We start from the raw sequence: 15,092 nt of genomic DNA on the forward strand, positions 1-15,092 counted from the left end.
GGGTCAGCCTATTGTCCAAAATTCTGTTGAGAATTCTACATTTGCCAGGGTTCATCTCATTAATTTCGTGCGCATTTCAGAGTTTTATTATCCCTGTTTAATCAGCTCCTGTTACTGCTGGGTCACGTGACCGCCCCGTCGTCCAGGAAACGCCACAAAGACTGCACACATTTTGCAAACAGAGAAAAAAAATGTCTCGTTTCGCTTCCTGTGGCGGTATCACAACGAAGAAATAATTTAAACTRATATCCTGACAGCGTCATTAAAGCCTGAATAAACTCGTTCATTGCCACAATTCAATTCACTAAAGAGCACGAGCTGAAGCTACACCACTAGAAACTGCTGTAATTCTGTTTGTAAAGTTGTAAAAATCTTTAATCCAGCTGGTAGACGTATATTTGTTAGTAAATTTACCTGCCTACCGTTCCGTTCCGTTCTGAACCTGGACCAAACTTTACCAGCAATTAGTGAAGTGTGGGTTACCTCATTGTCGCTGCCATGATGGAGAACCTCATCGAGCGAACTTCCTCTTGAGAGTGAAGCGATCATCTTTTAACTCGAACCCCCATTTAGGACAGCTTTCCGGCTAGCTGTAACACCTGCAACCTGAACAATAGGCGGACAAACCCGGGTACGAACTGCTGCTGTTATCCGGCAGACGTCAACAAAAGCCAGAGTTATGAGTCTGCTCGAGTTGTTGTCGTTTTTTTAAAATTGAAAACAATGCGCAATACGTTTACATTGTTTTTGCATTCACTTAAGGCAATAAGAACAATAAAGAGAAGAACAACAAACTGTATTAAAAAACATTTAAAAAAAGAAATGTTGAGTCTCCGGCTCAGTCTGCTACTCTCAAGTTGTTTTAAGACAGTAATGCTAAACTTCCGGTTTCAAAATAAGACATTTAACCAACACTTCCGGGATCCAATTAACTAGCTATTCTAATTATATATATTTCTAAATTGTTTTCATGTATATAGCTTACGGTTTTGACAGTAGGCAATAACAGATCGGCAATAAATAAATAAAAACAATGCCTCAATCTTGTTTTAAAGAAAAACCCAAACTTTGTGATCATCTTTCACCTGCATTCTAGTGACCAAATTGTCCTTGTACATTGCAGAGAATACAGAATCAATTACAAAAAATATTAAGAACACCAGTTCTTCAAATAAAGATAACCAAAGTATGCTCTAAGTGTAACCACTGTTTTTTCATATCTTTTTCTCAGAACATCTGAACAGTTTTAGAATAACATGTAAATACTAAAAAAAAGTTGGCAATGAACTACTATATAAGTTTGTTTACAATATTGCTCTACTTAACAACACACACACAAAATCATCAGCTTTTCAAAGTGACATTGACACAGCTATCCTAAATGAATCACATCACTTTGAACTGGAAGTGGTTGAATTCTTCAAAGAAAGGATTCGTCCAGTCTGGCTCTGCTGGTGGACTGAGATGATCCACCAGAAACTGGTCTTCCCTTGTTTTCAAGTTTTAGGGTGGAATCTGCAAAGACAAATGGCTAKAAGAAATACTGATATAGAAACACAGTCACTGAGTAATGAGTTTGTTTGGATCAACAACAAATAGTTTTAAGCAGAGAAATACATTTTCTGACAAAAGAAACATTTGGGAGAGAATTTTAACATTTTTCCGAAAAGCTTCTCTGATGTGTACATTTCATTACAAAAAAAAAAAAAACAAACAACAACACACCACTAAAAAGTTGTTGAGATATTTGCATGTGAAATAATAGGAAGTGATGTGATGATGCATGTGAACAGAGCATTTCTAAAATGGCCGACAACACAGACCGTAAAGGATCTGATGTTTCTTCAGATTATTTTGAGTCTCTATCAGAGAGAGATGAAGAGTTAAGAGTTCAAATAATACTGTTTCGATAAACAAAGACCAGCGAGTTTTCTATCTTAAAGAGTTCCCCTTTGATGTCACTTCTTGATTGACTTTGGCCGAGCCAAGTTCAAAAGAAAATGTGTCAGTTATGTGACAAAATGGGTAAAATTATGTGTACTATGTCAAATTTCCAAAATATAAAGGGGGATATTATGTATTTTCCAGACAAAGTATTCTATACCACAACCAAGTAAATATGTCATCTTTAGTTATTATTTAAAAAGCCGTAAATATAAAAAATTAAATAGATTTTACATCATAGTGTACCGTATGTAAACACCTTGAAATTGGCCTCTGTCTCTTTAAGGACCCCCTACTGTTTCTGACACTCCCACTTCAGCATGTCTTCACAACAATGCTTCATGGTGAGGGGTTATCTCTGGGGCAGGAGCTCAGCTGCAGACTGAGCTCCAGGGAGGAGCTTTGTACAAATAGGAGGTGCTTTGCACCAGCAGGTGTTTAGGCAGCTCTACGTGGCTCCACAGGAGATTCAAGCATTTCTCAAACATGCATGAATGAATCTAAGCAACACCCTGGATATGTTTCGATGAGGGAATGCCATTAAAAGTAGATTTTGCATAATACCCCCCATTTAAAATAYGCTCTACTCTTTTTAGCATTTGACCAGGAACTGATGACCAGTCCTTCAATATAATTTGCAAGATTTCTCTTGGAGCGTCTGTAACAGAAATCTGCTAGCAAAGRAGAAATTGTTATTTTGTGTGTTATGTGGTTGATAGTTTACCAATCTGCAGATTAATCTTGTTCAGCATGTCAAGGTAAGGGAGGTAGATGTTGATGGATTCAGGAGAGATCCTTCCATCAACAGAAGTCACAGTTTGATTGAAAACACGCAGCTGAAAGAGGTAAAACAAGTTCATTAGCAAAACTGTTAATTCTTTGCCTTCTTTAGCTGGTGTTTGTTTAAAGAATTAAGGTAATTATGTAATTTGTTGGCAAACCTGTTGTTTGAGGAGTTTCTGTGTGAGCTGGAGAAGTGTGATACTCTCCGCTCCTCTTAGGTCACTGCTCAACAAAACTGCTCGAGACAGAGTCACAAAGGACACGGGTGGCATGTGGGTCCGTCCTGTCAGGAGGCTCACAACTCTCTGTGCAGACAAAACAAATACAGCAAAAACAATTCAGTGACTATTCAGCCTGGATTAGTGGGAACTCGTAAAACAATCACTTACTGAAAAAAATAAAATAAAATAAACATTTTCTAAATAGACAGAAACCTAAAAACACAATTTAAAAATAATATTACCTAAATGAAAAAAACTTATTTAAATAAAACACAAAATAATTTTAGATTTGACCCTAGAATCTTTTCCTAAAAAAGTCCAACACAGATAAAGTTTTTTGCTGCAGTTTTTTTAAGTGTATAAGAACTGTCTAATTCTTTACTTGTAGTCAGATTCTATGAGATATGATGCTTCTGTCCCACTTCATTTTATTGGCTTAAAAGTTTTATTGAAGACTCAATATCACTTGTGGCAGCTGCAAAAGATTAAACTTGATGAACTAACTTGGCCACTGGACTCTTATTAATGGGCATGATTTCTGAAACCAGAGCCGTAAAAACAAAAAGATGAGAAAACAACATGGCTCTGATCACGGTCTGGTTCATAATGTGAGCTGAAGTGTTTCAGGACTGAATCCAGAATAAAGAGAATCCAGCTAAAATAAATTTATCTTTATTCATCTTGCAATCATTTGAGTTTTGAACAAAAGTATTAAAATTATTTATAAGATGCTCCCGATCTGTTTCACTGAGAAAAAAACCCCCCATTAAAATCATGTTTCATTTACAAATAAAAGTCATAGAATATACTTCACTTATTAAACATTTCCATCCTGAAATATGAAAAACTCAATCATGGCAAAGATTAATAAAAGCTTCTTCAAAGAGAAATGCCAGAGTGAAATTATGTCCACAAATAAATAAAGGTTGAGAGAAAATTCAAATCAACTGTCTAGAGGGATGCTGTTTATTGATCCTAAATCCAAAAGCATTATGGACCCAAATTACTTTGATAAATGAGCTTTTCCTTCTTTTTGTGTTTTTATTTGAGCATAAATCAAAACATAAAAGACTGCTGGTGTGTGTTTGTACCTGCAGCATTGGCAGGCTGTCGTCTGTCCTGCCTCTCTTTGCTTCCAGTTCTGCTCCCTCCAGCATCAACAGGGCTTGAAAGTCACTGTCWCCCCATCTGACACATTCTTCCACACCATCCTGCACCACCATAGCCGCTTCCTCGTTTATGTTCTTACCTTCAAACGTGCAAACACAAATTAGACGGTCATAAAAATATTATTCTTCCATGGACGAGACTGAAATTTACACTTTTACTTTTCTGAAAACAGTATCATGAAAAGTTAATAACTTCTGATTTTTCAAGAATAAATCCAGTGATAGTTTTGGAAGTAGGAAAAGATTGATAATAATAAGTCCAGATGATTGTATTTCTTGTAATATTACAATAGCCTGAAAGAATTAACCACACATGCTGAGTTAAAAGGAGAAACTATCCAAACCTGGAAACAAAGCAGCAGCTTCGTGGATGTTGCCAACCAGAATTTGAGCCAGGGTCAAGCGGCAGCGCAGCCACATATAAACACTGATCCTCTCTCTAGCCTCAACAGCTATGGGAAAGTCCTTAGTATCGTTTGGACCACATGGACAAATACAAACATGCACAAAGTACAAAAATCACACAGACTGTGACAGCAGGGAGCTGAAGTCATAATAATGTGGATATTTTAAGTAGGAAATGATTTCTGATTAATGATATTAAATTATTCTAATATTAAATAATAAACGACACACATACTGCTACAGCATCACTTTACTTACAGCCTCAAGTTCATCTTCAAGGACAGGTAAAGTCTGCAGCAGCTTCAAAGTTGAAAACGCAACCTTAACGCTAAAACAGAGCATTTAATAATAATTTATTGTAGCTTGCTTATACAAATACTAAATATATCCACATAAGTTCAAAGTTTTGGTACCTAAGTACAACATTTCTTTCCTGCAGGTGGAGATTGGCTCCGAGAAGTCTGGATTCTAGAGTCAGTTCTAGATTCTCAGCTTTAGTACAGGAATGAGTCTTCAGCTGGTCCATCGCAGAGAACAGCAATGAGGATGCTACTTCCAGTAAAATAAACTGTGATAGAAAAAAAATACATACACACACAAAATATTATAGGTAAATATAGATAAAGTGCCAAGGAAACTTCACAATAACAAAGAAGTAATTTCCTTTATCTGAACTTTGCAAAGCTTGTTCACAGTTAGGCCATAATGCAAACACATTCTTATTTTTAATTTGTAGCATTATGAGCTGATCTGTTGTGCTGCAGTTCTAATTAGAACTGTTTACTTTTCATGATAGAAGTTTTCATCAATGAAGTGGAATCAGATTTTTATTTATTTATTTTTTGAAACAACTTGTATGACAATAATGTTAATACAAAAGAAAAGTGGACAGAACAAGTAGGTTTACTGGAAAAATCTCATTAAAAAATAAATTCTGTTAAATTTATCCCAAATTTATTCATAATTTAAAGATTTATGAAAATTCACATAAGTGAAATGAGGCAAAAAGAAGAATAACTTACTCTAATTACTGTTATTACTGATTTATTGTAGTGCACATAAGCTGTAGAGAGTTCTTATTAAGTAAAATACAAATCATTAAACTAAAACAACTAAAACCTCCTCTTAGTCTCACCTTCATATTTTCAGGAGACATAGTTTCCTGTTTTAGCTCCTCTGATTTTTCACATGAGTCTTTTTCATCCAGTTCTTCCTCTCCAAGGTGTTCTGAATTCACTGCACAGTCCGTCATGGTGGCACAAGTTGTTTTTTTTTTTTTTTTCAAAATAAGAACAACATTTTCACTTCATGTTAATTTCAGTGAGTGTAAACATTTAGAATATAGTATGTCCTGCCCTGATGTTCCTATTTGGTTCATACTTTAAACTGAAATATCACCTTATTGAAACATGACAACCATTATAAATAAAGAACAGGAAGTCTTGTATGGAGACCTGGCACAGGATGGCCGTGAACCGTGCCAGCGAGCGCCAGGATTAGTTGAACCCGAGCGAGGGTGATTTTGATGAACAGCGTGGAGCCATACAGCGAGCGAACACGAGGTGTAAAGTCACAGCTCAGGTTTTCCAAACCCTAATAACAAAAACAAACAAATCCAGCTGTTAACACTCACAAGACAAATTTAGAGAAAAACGTGCAGCGATCACGGGATGGGCAACTGGTGGCCTATGGGCCACATCTGGACAGCGGGTGACCTCTGTCAGGCCCATCAACATTCTTTTTATTTATTAAAAATGCAGGTCTTAGATTTTAATATATTTAAGTCGCCACTACAACACGTTGCACAAAGCTAAATATAAGTTTCCTGAAGTCGCAAGAACATAAACTCACCGACTTTTTACCAGAACCACAACCATGCAGGAGTCTGAACTCAAGCCATCTTATGCTGTTGCACTTCAGCTAACTAAAGTAAGTGTTTATTTTTTGTTTGCTTTAAACCTTTTTATTCATATTTATTAAATGAATACGATTGTTACATGCATTTAAGCATGAAATATGTTAAGTTACCGGCCCCCTTCTATCATTTAAGCTGCCCATAGCTGAGCTTTCTGAATCATTTTAGCAAAATCTAATGTTTAAAAGCTGAAAGAAAAGCAGATGAAGCAGACAATGAATGTATTTTCTGCCCATTTCTGCATTAATTTGAGTAGATTTGACTGATTAGAAGCAGCATGCTGAAAAACTAGAAAGAAAGTACCTCCAAATTATCCAGAAGAGGCTGGTTACTGTGGAAAGTCTTCACATGCTGTTTTAAAAGCACACCAGTTAAATTTAGGACACATATAAACACATTTTTGTGTGCAGTCTAATGCAGTGTGTGCTGGTAAACATGTCAATCTGAAAATGTGACACATACACAAAAACACAAACTTACAGCAACATAAACCTAAATCCAAAGTTAGGAAGGCAGTAGAGGTGTAAAAAACACACATAAAATGTACCTGGGGATTTGTATTAAGCAAGTGACCAGAAGGCAGAATGACACCTGTTCCCTGAGTGAGCTGAACTGTTTCTGTTATAGCTTCAGTGAACAAACACAGTTCAGTCAGAGTGCGTACCTGCAGAAAAACAACCACATTAGATATATTAGGAAATAATAAATAAGACTAGTTAGTACAGCGGAGGAATTACCTTAAGGAATTTGCCTTCAACAGTGCGCCGCACATCTCGGCCCACATGTGCAACTAAATACACGTAAAGGGTCAAAATGGGCAGAAGCTGAAACGGCAAACACAAATACTGCCTCAGTTTTCCACCCTAAGAATTAAAACATACAGWATATACTGAAGAAAACCAGGTGGTTAGTGTGTACCGTGATGTAGTAGCCTGCGGAGAAGAGCCAGTGGCAAATAAAGTTGAGACTTGCTACAGTGTCGCCGAATTTAAGCCTGCGTGGCTCAGCGAAAAGGTCGACTCCAGGGAGCAGCTCATCCTCGATGCTGTGGGAGGCATACTGCAGGTCGGACTGCGGCTGAGCCGTGCAACACAGCACACACTGAAGAAATTCATCATACCAGAATGGAGACAGATACAAAATAAAATATGCATCACACAGTCATAAAACATCATTATACATTTTGTAACAAAGAAGAGTTTCTTGGGGTGTGGGCGGAGTTTGTCCTAAGCATCTGCTTACTTGTGTTGTGAAATGAGACATTTTCCTGCTTCTCTTTTGATGGTAAAATCCATAACGTACACAGCTTTCTGGCATTATTTAAACATTGGATAGATTAAATACACTCTAAAATCTTCATATTATTATTATTATAGTTATTTCTGATTTCTACATCATCAGTACTTTTTTTTACTATGTTGCCAACATGTACAGTAATGGTAAATCTAGATTCTTGCCCGTTATGCTTAGCCACTTAGCTTCCTTCCACCAAAGTCAAATTGACCAATCGTCTTTTTTTAGTTTAGTTTAGTTTATTCATTCATTTAATTTAAAAACAAAGCAAATTCAATATACAAAAAAAAATAAAATGACTAATAAAATAAAATGAAAGGCAGCAGAAGGAAGAAAAAAATCTTGTAAGATCTGCGCCTTTTTCCATCAAAAGAAATTCAAACAATAATAAAAAACTGAAAAAAATTAATAAAAATCAAACCTTTCTCAAACAATTTTTAAGGATACATATGTCATTTCATATTTCTTCGACAGACAGGATTTTACCATTCTCCTAAACTTATACATTGATCCTGCACTTTTGATATCATTCTCCAGATTATTCTACAATTTTATTCCTTGCACTGAATTACATCGTTCCTTCAAACTAGTTCGGATTTTAGGTTTCACAAACACCTATGTCCCTTTTAAATTGTAGTAACTCTCTCTCTTAACAAAACTCGATAGTATGTTCAAAGGTAATATATTTTTATGAGCCTTACACATAATCTGCAAAATGTTGTAATCAACCAACTCTTAGAATTTCAACATTTTCATCTGACAAAATAATGTGTTTGATGGGTAATCATAACGGTTTTTTGTGATAATTCTTATAGCTCTTTTCTGCAAAATAAAAACACGATTTCTAATTGTTTATACTCTTTCCCTCAGACTTCAACACAGTAAACCAAATGTGGAACAATCATTACATTATACAACATACACAAAGCTTGATCATTAAACAACGCCCTTACTTTATATAGTAATGCAATAGATTTAGCTACTTTTTTCTTAAATAATTCACAAGGTCTCCATGTCATCTTTTCATCAATGATGACTCCCAAAAACTTCCCTTCACTGACTCTACAGATATCAACACCGTTGACTCTAAATGGAACTTCAACACTTTTCTTTTTATGACTAAATATCATGTAATTCATTATATCCAGATTTAATGATAATTTATTCAGTTGAAAACAATTTTGTATCTTCATAAATTCTGTCTGCATCATCTTTAGCATCCGTTCTATATCTTTTACCAAACAAAAGAAATTAGTATCATCTGCAAACAAAACACACTTGAAAAACCCTGATACTTTTACCAAATCATTTATATATAAAATTAATAATTTTGGGCCAAGCACGGAACCCTGAGGCACACCACATACAATATCACAGAGTTCAAATTTTACATCATTTATTTGTACAAACTATTACCTGTTTGTCTTTGACGAACTCCACCCACACACCAAAAAAAAAACTCCCACTTAACGACTGCAGAGACACTCTTCTCAAAAATCATTAGCATCCTTTAAAATATACACAATACCTTAAAAAGATGAGCAGACAGCAGACAAGTCTTGGTCTTCTGACTGACATCAGAAGTAAAAATGTATCTGGAAATAAAAGAATGTGTCTCAGGATCAGATCAATTTACAACACACTCACACACTCACACACAAATAAAAACTTACCGTGCTTGTTTTGCTGTGAGCACAGCAGCCTGTAAACATCCCCAAACACCTGCTTGTTTTACAGTTTTCCGCAAGGAGTCACATGTGAAATACACACCATCCCATTTCTTTGCAACACCTGTGCTCTGGAAGATACAATCAACAGCTTTGCTCCAGGACGAGTGTGCAGCGCTATAAATGAAACGACACAAGGACGACAGAAATTACTCTAAGAGTGAATGGGAAAAGATGGCAAGCTCAATTTACGTTTTGCTCCAAGTACAAAGGGCTGTCGTCTAACTTCAACACATACTGTATAGGTGAAAACTTGGAAAACAAATTTCTAACCGTCTGTTTCCAGTGTACAACTGTAGGTTTCCCATTTCATGTAGAGTCAGAGCTCTGAGTGAGTCATGACCGTTCCCCTTGAGAKACTCTGAAAATAAAAAAAATTAAGACCTCACATTAGTCATTTCATTAAGCTTCTCTATTTGAAACCCAGGTTTAGTTGTGGCAATTATACCTTCATCGTACTTCACCAGTTTATGTAAAAGAAATACAGGAAAAGTGGTTTGTAAGGATTTTAGATTCTTACGGCTGGAGTTGGACAAAGCAGCAGCAACAGTCGACACGTAGTCAGGGCTGATCGGAAGGCTATAGATTGCATCTGGAGCACTAAAGTCCTCATGTAGAGAAGGTAAGCTCTTTGGTATCCTCATAACAGCAGGGCTGGAGCTCACCTGGCTTGCCTCACAGGTGAGACCTCTGCTCTGACAGCGTAGCAGCCGTACTGCAAAGCCTAAATATGGGAATGAGCAGCAGAGTGTTACCAGTTGTTGTCTATGAATGTGTGTGTGCATCTAATCAATACGCAGAAAACTCACAGGGTTGTGTGTGTGCTAGAAACTGCATCAGTAACAGGTTACTGTGCTGGTAGACTTGAAGACACCGTGGAGTTTTCTTGAGGACTTGACGATAACATGTCAGCGTGTCATCCACGTCGAGAGGAACACAAACCAGCATCATGGAGAGCTGCTGCTCTGATTTCCTAAAAGCTAAATACAGAACATTTACACTTTAAACATACAATCCTTTCACACTTGTATCATTTTTTTGATTCACAACAACATTTTGTCCAAATCCAACTTTGTCTTTTTATATTTTTTTTAGGTTTGTTTCTATTTGTTACCAATGTTCTAAAATATTTAGCACAAAAAGTAAAGGAAATAAATGTTTGGTAGATTATTTCTTTATTGTAACAATGCTTCTTGGTGATAAATCTTATACCAGCGCCTGACTGGCAATACGTGGGGGCACCAGAAGCTCAAAAAGTGTCAATACCAACAGCAGAATAAGCTGTTTGGCAAGAAGACAATTTTTCATTTGTGCAACCCACTCAGCTCTACTGCTCGTCCCACAAATGCATGTTCCTTACAAATTTGGCACCATTTAAAAGGGAAACTAACAGGCTTTCCAACAGTATAAGATTTATTGCAAAGAAGCATTGTTACAAGAAAGATATAATCCACCAAGCATTKATTTTTGTTTAGTTTTATTTGCAAAATAAAAATACAGATTAAAAAAAGATGATAGTGCAGGAAGGTGCAAAAGCCCAGGGGGCTTAAAACAAGTAAAATTAAATWAAATAAAAGTAAAATCTTTAATTGGCTGGTCATAAAATTATGAAACGCAATCATAAAAAAACCCAATAAAAACATCTTAAAAAATATCAYTGTGAATTTGAATAGAATTCGTAATAATGATGAAAGTCACAATCACAACTCTATACTCAAGTGCAGTTTTAGATAAGTTTTYAACTCTTACACAGAAGCCCCGCCTTTGCTAAGTGGGAAAAGTCATTGCAGCATTTAGCTTGTCTGTATTGGACAGAAAACTGACCTCTTCTGGTGTTATATTTGGGAAGATGAAGCGCTGAACTCTGACAACTTAACTAAATGAAYCTGCAAATTTGATTGAAAATAATGAATAAAAAGCATCTGTAWATTTTCTTGGCTTTCACAAATCTTACAAACAAAARGAAATGTCCTTTACTTTTRYTGCTAAGTTCATCTGGWTTTACTAATCTGAAGRAGTTTTTGTGTTCTAACCTTTGAGTGATTTTGCGTGTTTACGAGTGGAGTTTGTTTGTGCGGCCTCTTTTGCAGAGTGAGGAGTCCACCCACTGAGCAGCTGGCAGCCTGCGTAACTTCTGCAATTTATCTGAAAAATGTAAAAGACGACAGCACGCACAAACTTACAGTACAGCACAATGCACGSATYCAGACTGGTAAACTAATTATTGTAKAGAGTCTGTGGCCCTCTGCAGGCTTTTAAGAAAATAAACCTTTTAGTTAWAATTAGCTCATTTATTTTCTCACCAAACAGCTGTCATAATGCGTGGAATTGCCAAAAAAAAAAAAAAGATAAATTACATGGTTAGTTTTTGTTTTGCAATCTATAAACCTTGACAACACTGCAGTTTAAAACATTGTGGTCACATTGCTGGATGTCATGCCTTACTTCTTCACCAGTGTGTTTCTCTGTCRTGACATGGTGCGGCTGAGGGACTTCAGGTCCTTCCAAAGAACTAATTCTTTCAAGCAACTTCCTCTGAGCTTTAACCAGCAGAGGAGTTATGATCAAAGAATAACGTTCCCTGAAACAGACYTGTAGAGGGGAGAACCAGGTCATAAGCTGAGGTCACAAAAAGTCAAACGACTTTGATTTCCCAATTAAATGATTGTTCCACAAGACCTTTCATATCATTTCACTGGCTTTGTTTCTTCACTGTGACAAATGAAACCCTAACAAAGATTGACTTAATCATCTCTAACCCTCCCTGTCGCTTTTCAAGCTTCGTGTTGAATTCACCGAGTGTATGAGTTGAAAAGTAAGGCAAAGTGGGCCAGGCTTTCCCATTTGCCGCCATCATGAAGCAGCTCCAGAGTGTGCAACACCAACGTGCGAACCCAGCGCAGGTCGACCTGCGTGCAGTCATCTATTGAGGCGGAGTAGTGAAGACTGGACTCCAGTTCCTCCCAAGTCAGATCAGCGTCATATAAACTCCAAGGCTGACAGGAGAGAAATCAGAAGAGAAGGACACAAAAGTGTCATTCACTCAAATCATGAGATGCAACATAAWCAAGGTATCCTGGGCAAGAACGCCACTAAAGCATGAAAAAAGGYGACACTTTTAAACRCTTTTTCACATTTACAGTAAATCATTCAGTTSAGGTTTATGAAAAAGTGGAACTGCAATGCTTTGGTCTGAATTCCTCCTTATTGTAAATCCACAAGCCCTTCTTTCARCGCTTTTTTGAGGCGTGTCTCAGATCAACTCGTTTTGATGRTGTCTCTTTAAATCCAAACGAGGCGCTTGCAGATTGGTCCACTGGATTTTGCATATGTCCTCTTTAATTTATCAATTTAGGAATAATGTGTGAGAACTGAATCAACATATACTTGTGTGTAAAGAGCAGAGTGTAACCCCAACCTGTAGTTTCCTCATCATGTCRATGATGACATCAGCAGCCAGCACKAGAAGAGGAGTGAAGAGGGCGCTCAGCTGGTTGCTTGAGACAGGAGGAGGAGTTTCAGACTGAGCAGCTCGCTGTATCACTGTAGTGATCCTGTGATTCTGGTCCCACACAATGTGACACACATGCTGCAGAAGTGTCCAGTGGTGTCCACGATGGGCCAGCACCTGAACAAATAAAACAAATACAGACAGACAACGTAGCACACATGTAAGAGCTTGTCGTTTTGAAGTATCTTCACCATGGCTCTGCGAAGACATAAAGCAGCTTTTCGGACGGAGTCCAGAAGAGAAGCTGAATCAAATCTCCGCGTCTCTGTTTGCTCTTCCTCCTTATAGGATTCCTTGGTAGAGTCGTCACTTCTGACCGCTAGGAAAAGAAAGCATCAGACAAGAAATAAAGAAACAAACCTACGGTAGTTATATCATTTATCTTCCTTAATCACACTATGGACAACTTATGCAGATTTATGAATGTTTTGTTATGACTAAATGACTCATGTAGGTGATCTAACCATTAGAACTACAGTATTTATATATCCAAAAGAGGGTTTTGGTTGATCTTCAGTGTATACATTTGTGGTGTTSGACAAGTTGTCTACGTTATATTGTGACAGGGCCTTAACCTCTTTGCTGATCTTCTCTTTGCTGGGAATCACACGAGGCCCCCCCTGAGGCTGCATTGTGTACAGAAGAGGACTGTGACTGAGAGGCCCTCTTCATCAGGACACCAGAGTGGGCCAGAGAAAACCAGAAGGGGTCAAACTGGCTGTATCTGAGCAAACCATAAAAAAAAAGATTAAAAAAAGAAAAACATTCACAACCAACTAAAAARAGTGACTAATTATGAATAAAAAATGTATGTTACTATTATTATTTTTTGTTTGATGAACCTTTGCTGCGTGGATCCTCCAGGCATCTGGTCAAGGTCCTGAAAAAGAAGGGCTAAGTGCGCCTGAGCCACACAACAGTTGATGTACGATCTCCACACACTCTCCTCAGAGTACAAGTTCCTCAGGTGGATCTTTCTCTTGTAGCGTTGCACTGCATTCGACATCATGGTCAGCAGCTCGTGCACCATATGGACCTCTCTGCAAACACAAACGAGTCCAGAGCTCTTTCATCAGCGGGCGGGTCTGATCTTAACAAACACACAAAGTAACCTGCACACAGGATACCTGTCAGTCCTCTGACACAGACGCAGTCTGTGAGGCAGTGTCCTCATCAGCTTCCATTTCATTTCATCGGTAGAAGGAACGTTCTTGATCTGTTATTTAAAAAATGATTCAATGGGCTTGTATTTTGGAAATTACCAAATTATACTGAATTCATATAACATCTGTGTTACCTTAATACAAATATTTAAACTTTCTGTATTTTATGGTATCTGCATGTGTGGTTATATCATCACCTGGAGTTTTTCATTTTCTTTTGAAGTCTGAGGATGATCTTTGTTTTTACTTTTGTTGTTTCCCTCTAAACATGTTTTTTTATCCCGTCTGATAAAGAAAAAAAAACATGTATTTACTGCCAAACATACACATTTTTAAATTAAGAACAGCACGGTTAATGACGTCATTCAAATGACAGTTATTGTATTAATTTGGGGGAGGAACAACATGATTCATCTGAAATAAAATAATGAAATTAATAATTATTTAAAACAAAATTCTTCACATTTTGTTTATTTCACAAATATCAGTGATGACATTTGATAACAAAATACCTGGAGAGCAGCTTAAACACAGTTTCTCCCCAGTTTAGGGTGAGGTCTAGGTGACCTTCTTCCATCGTRCTCTGAATTAGCAGTGCCGCAAATTCAAGGAAATATGTCTCCTTTTTGAGATTTTTCACTATCCAGAATGCAGAAACATAAACAAACCTGTGAGTTAACAAAAGTAAAAGTTCATTAGATGAAGTACACAAATGTGGGCCACTCACCAGTTTGAAAAGCCTCCTGTAGAGGGCTGCTGGAGATCAGATCATACAGTTTAGTCAGATCTAGACTGCTAATGAACATCTCTGCAGAAATAAAGACAGACAAGTATGAAACTTAAAAACAGTTCTATTTTGACTACTTTCAACCTAAAACCAAAAGTAGATGCTTTGAATTCTAATAGCCTTTTTTTTTTTTTTTTTTTATAAAAAAAAATTTACCCTTCTCCCCTTATAGCC

At 37.0% G+C, this 15,092-nt stretch overlaps 4 protein-coding genes across 6 annotated transcripts in view; all 4 read right to left on the bottom strand.

Annotated features, from left to right (window-relative positions):
- LOC106514064 (dixin) overlaps window positions 1-842 on the bottom strand; it is a 10,729-nt gene extending 9,887 nt beyond the window's left edge. For all 3 annotated transcript variants that reach the window (XM_014003159.1, XM_014003160.1, XM_014003158.1), the window contains exon 1: window positions 484-842. In XM_014003159.1, the coding sequence (XP_013858613.1) occupies window positions 484-549 (66 nt within the window). In that variant the 5' untranslated portion in view covers window positions 550-842. The remainder of the gene's footprint in view (window positions 1-483) is intronic.
- Window positions 843-915: 73 nt separating this feature from the next.
- LOC106514066 (cilia- and flagella-associated protein 54) lies at window positions 916-5,775 on the bottom strand. Its single transcript, XM_014003162.1, has 8 exons — window positions 5,658-5,775; window positions 4,936-5,090; window positions 4,781-4,850; window positions 4,462-4,582; window positions 4,040-4,197; window positions 2,886-3,032; window positions 2,669-2,780; window positions 916-1,515 (listed from the first exon to the last, which is right to left on the bottom strand). The coding sequence occupies exons 1-8, from the start codon at window positions 5,772-5,774 to the stop codon at window positions 1,421-1,423; spliced, it is 975 nt and encodes a 324-aa protein (XP_013858616.1). The 5' UTR covers window position 5,775; the 3' UTR covers window positions 916-1,420.
- A 13-nt stretch (window positions 5,776-5,788) lies between these two features.
- Window positions 5,789-14,181, bottom strand: LOC106514010 (cilia- and flagella-associated protein 54). The gene is made up of 18 exons (XM_014003086.1): window positions 14,096-14,181; window positions 13,811-14,008; window positions 13,544-13,692; window positions 13,160-13,287; window positions 12,876-13,085; window positions 12,254-12,453; window positions 11,903-12,038; window positions 11,491-11,602; window positions 10,267-10,437; window positions 9,978-10,181; window positions 9,731-9,818; window positions 9,404-9,574; window positions 9,259-9,325; window positions 7,356-7,538; window positions 7,175-7,261; window positions 6,985-7,101; window positions 6,741-6,788; window positions 5,789-6,115 (listed from the first exon to the last, which is right to left on the bottom strand). The coding sequence occupies exons 1-18, from the start codon at window positions 14,155-14,157 to the stop codon at window positions 5,942-5,944; spliced, it is 2,505 nt and encodes an 834-aa protein (XP_013858540.1). The 5' UTR covers window positions 14,158-14,181; the 3' UTR covers window positions 5,789-5,941.
- A 737-nt stretch (window positions 14,182-14,918) lies between these two features.
- The window catches only part of LOC106514011 (cilia- and flagella-associated protein 54), a 9,899-nt gene continuing 9,725 nt past the window's right edge, over window positions 14,919-15,092 (bottom strand). Inside the window, exon 19 of the mRNA XM_014003087.1 lies at window positions 14,919-14,939. Coding sequence (XP_013858541.1) covers window positions 14,919-14,939 — 21 coding nt within the window. The remainder of the gene's footprint in view (window positions 14,940-15,092) is intronic.

This window comes from Austrofundulus limnaeus, unplaced genomic scaffold (assembly GCF_001266775.1).
Source record: "Austrofundulus limnaeus strain Quisiro unplaced genomic scaffold, Austrofundulus_limnaeus-1.0 Scaffold17, whole genome shotgun sequence".
Classification (NCBI taxonomy): Eukaryota; Metazoa; Chordata; class Actinopteri; order Cyprinodontiformes; family Rivulidae; genus Austrofundulus; species Austrofundulus limnaeus.